General features: G+C 42.6%; 1 protein-coding gene across 3 annotated transcripts in view; it reads left to right on the top strand.

The window, feature by feature from the left end:
* Positions 1-10,000, top strand: part of slit2 (slit homolog 2 (Drosophila)) — a 73,934-nt gene that overhangs the window by 5,946 nt on the left and 57,988 nt on the right. For all 3 annotated transcript variants that reach the window (XM_053677682.1, XM_053677683.1, XM_053677681.1), the window contains one exon: positions 1,205-1,276. In XM_053677682.1, the coding sequence (XP_053533657.1) occupies positions 1,205-1,276 (72 nt within the window). The remainder of the gene's footprint in view (positions 1-1,204; positions 1,277-10,000) is intronic.

Raw genomic sequence — 10,000 nt, 5'->3', positions numbered from 1 at the left:
CATATTATTTGTCATTCTCGAGCTGTACTTTCTTTGTAAAAAAAAAAACAAAAAACAAAAAAAAAAACACAACCAAACACACATTTTATTTTTATTTTTAAATTCGTTGGTTTAAAAAAAAAATTTTAAAAAAAATTAAGAGTTTTTTTTTTCGAACTGCGTAAATTCTGTATGTTCGGAAACGATATTTTGTTAAATTTACATCTTTTAGACCTGAGCGTAATTTTTTGTGGCATTTAAAATTTTTTTTTTGACATTTATTTATTTATTTTTAATTTAAAAAAAAAACTTTTTTTTTTTTTTTTTTTTTAGTCTTTTGTACTCATTGATCTGATTTAAACAGACTGACTTTTTAATATTTGATATTTAGACAGAATCAAAATTCATATTTCATGCAAATTTTCGGGGGGGGGTGGGGGGGGGGTTTAAGGTTAAGGCATTATAGTTTAAGGGAATAAGGGGATAGGGGTAGGATAGGGGAGTAGGACCGGTGTTAGTATTGAGGTGGATAAGCATTTAAAGTGAAGAGGTAATGATTTAGGGGATGGGGATAGAGGTAAGGGTATAGCGTTAAATGACTAGGTTGTTTATGTTAATGATAATGGTGAATGATTTCGAGGATAAGGGGTTAAGGGAATTGGACTGGTGTTAGTGTTAAGGGTTTAATGGGGTTTATTGTTAGGGCACTGGGGCTGTCGTTTAGGGTTTATTGTTTAGGGAAAAGGTTTAATGGTTAGAGACACAGACTAAGGGGTTTATTTTACAAGGATAGGGTTAAGGAGTTAGGGTTAAGGAGATCGATTAAGGGAATAGGACTAGTGTTAGAGTTAAGGGTTTAGGGCTCGGTTAAGGGGCCAGTATTTGGGGGCTAGTGTTTAGGGCTTTAAGGAGCTTGGGGTAAAGGGAAAGGATTTTAGGATTAATGCTTTAATGTAGGAGTTTATTATTAGGGTACTAGGGATAAGGAGTTATTCTTCAATGGCCAGGCTTTAGGGATGGGGTTAGGGGTGCAGGGTTAAGAGGCAAGGGGTTAAGATCAAAGGATTAGGGTTGGGCTTTGAAGTTTGTAGTTAATAACTTCATAAGTTCATAATAAGTGAAATAATCAATTATTTGTGTGTTATTGTATGTGGTGTTATTGTGGGCTCACAATGTGTGTGTGTGCGTGTGTGTGTGTGTGTGTGTGTGTGTGTGTGTTTCTCAGACACCTGATGGAGAACAAGATCAGTATAATTGAGCGAGGAGCATTTCAGGACCTGAAGGAGCTGGAGAGACTGTGAGTTACACACACACACACACACACACACACACACACACACACACACACACACACACACACACGGATTGCACTTCCAAATATGAATGCCCTGTCTGTCAACCATAGACCTGTGTGTGATCTATTCAGAACATTTTTGTCTCTCTCCGGTGTGTGTGTGTGTGTGTGTGTGTGTGTGTGTGTGTGTGTGTGTGTGTGTGTGTTTGCTCTCGCCCATTCGCGGTGTGTTGTGGTTTTGTGCGTAATGTGGGTTAGTGTGTGTTGTGGTCAGGAGAATTTGATGGAGAGACATTGTTGTCTGACAGCCAAGTCAGCCCTAGGGAACAAACACACACACACACACACACACACACACACACAGCAGCTCGTTTAGAGAGTGACAGTGGAAACTGGAATTACGCTCTTAAAGCTTTCACTCCCCCCTCGTTTCCCCGCTGGGTAACTCCCCCTTGCGCATTCCTTTGCGTACACACACACTCACACACACACACACACGCACACACACACACACACACCGAGAGATCTTGGAGTGTGTGAAGCAGTGTGGTGTGTGATGCTAGTTTATATTTACTTTATTAAATACAGACAGACAGACAGGTCTATCGCTCAGTTCTCAGATCCCGCAGTGGAGCACGGGCACGCAGCCGATTGCCTCAGCGCTTCACGGGAAGTGTGGCTTTCCTGAAATCCTAAAAGCGTCCTTGGAACAAATACAGCGATTAATTTTTGTTGTAGCAGAGTGGCTTTAATACTCATCACTCATCCCGCAATTATTCCAGAGCGGTGCGTTTGTCAGTGCGCTTCTCTTATCAGAGCCCCTTCTGCTAAATTATACCACCTGCTCGTAAAAATACCAAATTAAAAGCACATAAGGCACAACACACACACACACACACGCGCGCGCGCGCTGCATGTCGACCATTTGGAGTTAATTATGGTTTATTACAATTTAATCGCTATTATTGCTGCAGAGCAAATGCAGTGATGCAGAACGGTAATTAAATAACGCAAGCTGAGTCAGTGTGGAATTTATTAACACGAATGCGACTGTGTTGTGTTAAAGGCAGGCGAACTCAGACGATGAAGCTGTTAAACGTATAGATGTAGCACTGCTATTTTATTAACTTGTTCATTCATTTCAATCACGCGACAGGGAGGGTTAAAGCTGTCACGTGCGTCCTCTGAGACACGTCAGTCCAGCCGACCTGCATCACAGGCCCTCGTGTCAAACTCCGAGGAAGGCGCTGTCCGCCGTCTTCCGCACGCATGAGCTCACAGACACCTACGATTGGCTAGTTTGGCTCTGATTGACATGGGGAGACCGAGTATGCTCCTCCCCCTTAGAGAATAACCAGAGCTCGCGATCTCCGGTTAACTTAGCTGCGTGGTACTTAAAGTGCCGTGTTAGCACGCGTCGCTTACACGGTATGACCAAAAGTATGCGGACACCCGACCTTCACACCTGTACAGTATTCGGTTCTGTTGAAGCACACAGTGTCTCGTATAGAAGGTCTTTCGTGTGCTGTAGCGTTACGATTTCCCTTCACTGGATCGAAGAGGTCCAGACCTGTTCCAGCATGACGGCGCTCCTGGGCATTAAAGCGAGCTCCGTGAAGACACGGTGTGTTAAGTTTGGAAGAAGGTGGAAGAACACGGGTGTCCTGGAGAGAGCCCTGACCTCAACCCAATTGAGCGCCTTCGGGATGAACTGGAACTGGAGCTTCTTCATCAACCTCACTAATGTAGACGAATGAGCAGGAATCCCCGCAGCCATGCCCCAGAATCCAGCGGAAAGCCTTTATTACAGCAAACGCATGCGGAATAAATTTGTAATGGGATGTGACGGTCAGGTCCACAAACCTTTTACCGTATATATTTTCACACTGTAGAGCAGTGGTCACCAACCCTGTTCCTGGAGATCTACCTCGCTACAGGCTTCATCTCCAACCGAAATCTAACACACCTGTTTAAGTTGATCAGGAACTTCTTAAGGCAGTGATTCGATGGCGTCAACACACTCAGGCTCAGCGGATGTTCCCTGTGTATGGAGACTTTTGTGACACCAGGTAGAACCCATTTTATTCAAATTGCCATTAGATTCTATTTGACATTTATTTATAGATGTAATTCCATGTGGGGAAATACGCACACACACACACACACACACATATATACACATTTTCACCCCTAGGGGAAATCTAATGTTTTTGGGAGGATGTTTTTGGGAGGTGGGAGGAAACCAGAGAACCCGCGGCAGCGGGGAGAACATGCGAAACTTCACACAGGCCGTAACCCGATCTAAGGATCGGACCCTGGAGCATTTTAATAACCTCCGTCAACGAAAATATCCCAAACGATGTGCCAGAAAGAACAGAAAGAAAAATCTGTTCACATCAGGTGCAGAAACGTTGTGAAACCAATTAACGGGATAAACTTGTTTTTCTTTTTATTACTTTCCAACACAAATATCGCGGAGTTCATGTTTTACTTAGACAATCGGGTGTTTGTCTCCGTAGCATGCCTTCTCAAACTGCCACGCTAGCCTTCTGCCAGTTCCCACAAGGTTGAAACTGCAAAGTTATAAAAATAAAAGGAGGGAAATGCTCGTTGGGATTTTTCTTCCACTTTAACGAAATCGAATTTAAAAAAAAAAAAAAAAAAAAGAAATGCTACAACGAGTAAGGTTTCAGGATGTTGCAGTTCGGATCCCGGATAACGCAGCGTTCCTTTAATTGTGAACAGAATAACGTCGTTTTAAAACATAACGTCGGTCGCCGTTGTTGTAAAGTAAAGTAGCTCCAGTGGATTAGCTTCTGGTTTTTCAAACATAATAGGCACGAATAATGTCGAGCTGATTTTCCGGAAATCCTCAAATCCTTTTACTGAAGAGAGACTTGAAATAAAGCAGGAGACTAGACCAATGCCCGACATTAATTTCGTTCAGAAAGACGGAGCGAAGAAAAAAAAAAAATAGCTCCATTCAGCTTAAAAGAATTTCATGCTGGTCCAAGCTGGTTTGTGCTGCTCTGGTTGAGTAGAAAAGCCTCGGTGTTAAAGTTCGTCTTGCTCATTCGTCGTGCTTGTAACTGAAATACATTATTCAGAGCTGAATGCCCCCCCCCCACACACCACCACCCCCCGGTTTTATATAATATATTTAAATTCCTGTACAAGTTCCTGTAGATCAGAAAGAAACCAGCTGCCTACTTTATATTTAAAGTACCATAAGATGCGTCAAATAGGAAATAATTAGAAGAAAAAAAAAAAAAGCGATGTCAGACCATCATGACGTGGTGCTCGGTTTCCGAGTATTTTTTATTTTATTTATTTATTTTTTTAAAAAAAAGGTATTTCCAAAGTATTTCCGCACACAGAATGGTGCAAATAAACACAAAAAACATCCACATTCTGCAAGCAGATTAAGAGGAGAATGACCAGACCGGTTCGAGCTGACACGACGGCTCAAAGAACTCACGTAACCACTCTGTACAAGCGCGGTGAGCAGAAAAGCATCTCCGAACGTCAGGAATGCCAAACCTTGAGGTGGCTGGACTACAGCGGCCGAAGACCACGTGGAGTACAGGAATCTGAGGCTTAAAACCTTTAAAGCAAGTCAGGCCAGAGGTGTGACGCTCACGGTCCTGCGCGCATGTTAGAATGTTTCCATGACAACAACCGTAAATTTGAACCATAAGCATAAATTTTAAGCTAGGCGTACTGCCTACACGGCATTATCGTCTCCGCTGGTCCATAAAACTCGAGTTTCATCTCCGTTACATAACGTTTTACATTCAGATTCTTTTAACTACCCTTATTTATTGCATTAGTTAGCGTTAGCATTAACATTAACCGGCCCTTCAGGTTTGTGCGATTTTGCGATATTCGGAGGAGCTTGGAATTTTAAAAAAAAATTGACGCAGATTTTCTGCAGATTCGGGCCAAGACGCGGATTTCGCCAGTTCCAATGGTTCTCCGGAAGAAGAAAAAACAAAACAAAACACAAAAAACTCAGAATGCAAATAGCATCGCAAATTTTGAAAAAAAAAAAAAACCCAAAAACAGTTAAATCGAGCATTCTTGGCCGCAAGAATTCCCCCCCCCCCCCCCCCCCCCCCCAATTTTTTTTTTTTTCCGAAATCCTGTTACCAACCCATGAACTTCTTATTCAGCATCAGTAAACCAGTCAATAATGCTAACAAACTGACAGCGTTATTATTCACTAAAATCTGTTGACGTGTGTTTAAATGTTAACGAAATACACCTGCGTTGTTGTTTATACGATCCATAGCTAAAAGTAAGTCTGAATAAATGACCAAAAATAAACATTACAGCGTGTCACAATTTGCCCAACGGTACAATTTTCATTAGCTAACATAACAGCGGTGTACGTATGAATGCTGAAGTTCATGGGGGTTTTAGCTCCCTGTTATCTGTTGTGCAAGGTTAATCGTGCAACTAATCGCACGACATCTTCATCAGTGCTTACGTTTAAAAGTACACTGATAAACTGCTGCTAAAAGTCAGCGTCGAATTAGCATTAACCGTCGTGCTACCTGTAAATTAGCTTTATCAGCAGTAATGCTATCTCGAACTGTGTGATTAGCATTAGCGTTATCTCTCTGTGGATAAGTGTAGCATCGACAGCCGGTGTTAGCGCTATCTCTGTGTTAGCGGTGATAGCAGAGTTAGCGTGGTGATTTATGGTCGTGATAGTAGCATTAAGGCGTGAGTGGTGTGTAGCGTAGCTAAAGTCAGCGTGTGTGTGTGATCGCTCCGACTGTGCTGTAAGAAAAGCCACCGCATAACTCAGAGGATTAAACACACACACACACACACACACACACACACATACATAGTGGCCCTTTAGAGGAGTGTGTGTATGTGATGGGGGACGTTTAGGGTTTAGGTATGGGGTGTGACAGCCCCCTATGGGGAGGAAAAGTGGAGTCTCTGTTCCACACACACACATGCACGCACACACACACATATATATCGTCATGGCTAGCTGGCCATGAGCAATGCGCTCAGGTATAACAGCTATAGTGCCTTTCTGTCTCTCTCTGTCTTACTCTTTCTGTCCGTCTGTCACTCTTTCTGCCCGTCTGTCACAGTTTTTATGTGCTTCAATGGCAGAAATAAAATAAAAGACAAAATGGAATAAAACTGAAATTGAAAATACTAATAGATTCAGTAAAAAAATAAAAATAAATTAATTAGTAAAATAAAAAAAAGAAATAGTGCAAGCAATTTATTTAAATGTGCAAATTAAGGGCAAAATAAATGTACTATCACAGAATAAGTGATAAAAAAAGCCGTATAAAATGTGTAAAATTACAGGATAAAAGCGAATAAAGGTAAGAAAAATATAAAACAATAATAATAATAATAATAATAATAATATGGAAGAGCGATCACAACAGTTACATGAAGCACAAGGGCGAGGCAGATCTCTCGCCGTCCCTAATATTGTGGCCGGCTGAGACATATTGTGCTGCTATTACACACCAGTCTTTATCTTCTCCTAGTAGGATGGGGGAGTTTTTCACTGTTTGACAAATTGCCAAATCTTTGTTGTGTGTGTTTCATTTTTGAGCCATGTCTGTCTGTGTCTACTGTGGGCGTGGCCACTGAGTCTGTACCTTGTGAAGGTGTGTCTCGGTGTTTTATCTGTCACGCTGTGCAGATACCCTGCCATGGCGTACTGTCTTTTCCGGGCCAAACAGCAGTGCGTTTTACTCTGGTGTTGTGTTTGTGTTTCCCAATTAGTAGGTGATGTAGTTTTGTGTTGTAATTTGGTCTAATCTGATGTGTTTGGTCTGGAGTGTCAGAGTGATGGGGGCTGGAGGTATGGGTGATCCTTCAGGGCTGAAGCTTCGGACCAGCTGAGAGAAGGTTTGCTTTGATCGGCTCTTGGTGTCGCAGGGTGAATGTGAATGTGTGTTGTGTTCACTGGGATCTGGATCTTTTCTGAAAGGTCACGGTTGGAGTCGTTTCGAAGGAGTACTGCCAGGGCTCAGGTCGGGAAGTACTGCTCCAGGAGGTCCAGGTTCTGCTGAAGGCCCTGTTCAGAGGGAGACATCAGAAGACACCAGGTCGTCTTCGTTGAGCGGGCATTCGATTCCTGAGTCGCGGCGAGTGAGACTGGGGACTGCTGATCGCTCCTGACAGGTCGCCAGGTCGTTTATGTAAACGGTGAATAACACCGGGCTTCGGCGGTCTCACTCCGCGCTCCTGGGGAAGATATCGTGTTCGTTTGTTCAGATTTTCCTTGTGCTTTGGACAGCGTGTTTTTCAATCGGAGTCTGTAAGGTGTAGACGTGGACAGACGTGCGATAATTTTGTAAGAATCCAATTGGACTTCTACCCGTACTGTAAGTAATACCGAAAGTCTGGAATTTATTATGCTACAAAATAAAGTTCCCAGGTCACTGCTCACACAAATTCCCCTGGAGTTATTGGGGTCAAATTTGCCCCCAGAACAATATTGAATACTTTTCGGATGGCCAACTGGAATTTAGTACTCGTACGTTTTATCACTTCATTTAGTTTTCCATCAGGTCCAGGTGCTTTTTTTTTATGGGGGGGGGGGGGTTTACGGTTTTAATTTGGTCTATGAGTTCCTTTTCCATAATGACTAAGTCTAATGGGATCTCACAGTCTTAGCGTTTTAATTCTAGTCCTTCAAGTCGTTTGATTTTGTTTACAAGTTGTTCCGGTTTCAATTTTTTTTTCCTCCGGAAATGGTTTTCCCATTTTTCACCATTTTGGATCGCTAATTTTTCATGATGAGGTTTGTTTGTTTGTTTTTTTTTCCCCCCAATGTTGTTCCAATTGAACCATAATGAACTTCCCTTTACTTCCACGCTATCCGGCGTGACCCAGATGAGGACGGGTTCCCTTCCGAGTCTGGTTCCTCTCAAGGTTTCTTCCTCTTATCATCTCTTCAACAACCATTTCTCCTCACCACCGTCACCACCGGCTCGCTCAGTAGGGATAAATTCACACACTTGAAATCTCTCCCGTGTTTATATGTTTCTGTAAAGCGGCTTTGAGACAACGTGCGTCGTTAAAAGCGGTCTCCAAATAAAACTGGAGCTGAGTTGAATTGCTACAGAATCGGTTTGTATTGATTGATTTCTCAATTATTGTCAATTATATTGTGCTTTTTTTTGGTTCTCAGTGTGTGCTTGTTTTAGTGTTTCTCGGTAATGGAGGCGAATCTCTGTGTTATTTGGATCTCTGTGTTTTTGATTAGACAATGTTCTGAGGGTTTTTTTCCCCCTAATATTTTGGCAGTCTTGGTCGAACCAATTATCGTCGCTGTTGGATATGCGGTATTGTCTATCGTTCGCCTTTTTTCAAACAGGTAATCTCTCACAGCCAGATCGACCCCTTCTTTAGTGTGAGCGTAGGTGCTATCCAGAAAGTTCTGTAGGAGGGTTTGTATTGTTCGGTTGCCTGTTGCTTTCTGGCACTCCTCTGTGCTGTTTCAGTCCATCTGTATGGGTTTCTGATGTGGTACAGCTTACTGGGTCGTGTGCTGATGTGGCTGTGATCAGACAGGGGCTTAGTGCCTTAAGAGTGAATGCGCCGGGAGATGATGGGTCTGCGTCAGTTACCGTATAATCTACTGTGCCGTTCGCAAGAGGTGAGCAAAATGTAAATCTCCCGAAAGTGTCCCCTCGACCATGGACAGTGGTCAGCCCCAGACCTGGACAGAGCTGCAGGAGATCTTTCCCACTCGTATCGACAGTACGATCGCGGTTGTTTCCATGAAGACGCACGATATCGTTACTTATACAGTTCCGTTTACTATTAATGTACTTAGTCTGTCTCTCGCACTCTTCCACATATCTCTCTCTGTTTGTGTATCTCTAGTTGCCTGTCTGTCTCTCTATGTCTGCTGTCTCACTTTTTTCTGTCTCTCACTGTCCTCTCTCTCTCTCTCTCTCTCTCTCTCTATATATATATATATATATATATATATATATATATATATATATATATATATATATATATATATATATATGTAGCTCTATGTTTCTTTCCCTCTTTCTTTCTGTGTTTTCCAGAACTTTCCATCCTGAATTTCTGCCTCAGAAATGGAACACTTCCTTCACACACACACACACACACACACACACACACACACACACACACACAGAGTGTGGTTAAGGGTCATTGCGGTTTTATTATTTTGATTGACAGCTCTGTTCATGTGTGTGCCTCAGACTTTCAGACTTATAGAGTTACAGCATAGCTCAGGTGTGTGTGTGTGTGTGTGTGTGTGTGTAAGTGAAAGTGAATCCTGAGGGCCTTTCAGGCGTTTTTCGCCTCGTTACTATTTTATCGCTCATCAATTATTCACGCAGCATGACGTCAACCAGCAGCTAAACCATGATGTCATCCTTACTGAGTGTGTGTGTGTGTGTGTGTGTGTGTGTGTGTGTGTGTGTGTGTGTGCGCGTGCGCGTGTGGTAGTAGCTACCATGCCTTTGAGTTCGAAGCACACACTCACTCACACTCAAGTACACACACTCAACTCAGCGTCTGTCGAACCTCATAAACTTTCACTCATTCATCCTCTGCAGTGACATCACTGCTCATTAACATGCGCTGGTTAGTATGCGCATACATTAGTATATTATTTATGTGCTATATGTACGGGTCACAAATATTGTGACGCTTATTAGCATGTGAAAGGAATGCGAGAGAGAGAGGGGG

Source organism: Ictalurus punctatus, chromosome 29, assembly GCF_001660625.3.
Source record: "Ictalurus punctatus breed USDA103 chromosome 29, Coco_2.0, whole genome shotgun sequence".
NCBI lineage: Eukaryota > Metazoa > Chordata > Actinopteri > Siluriformes > Ictaluridae > Ictalurus > Ictalurus punctatus.
Note: the sequence above shows the minus strand (reverse complement) of the source record. Positions and strands in the feature narration are given on the sequence as shown.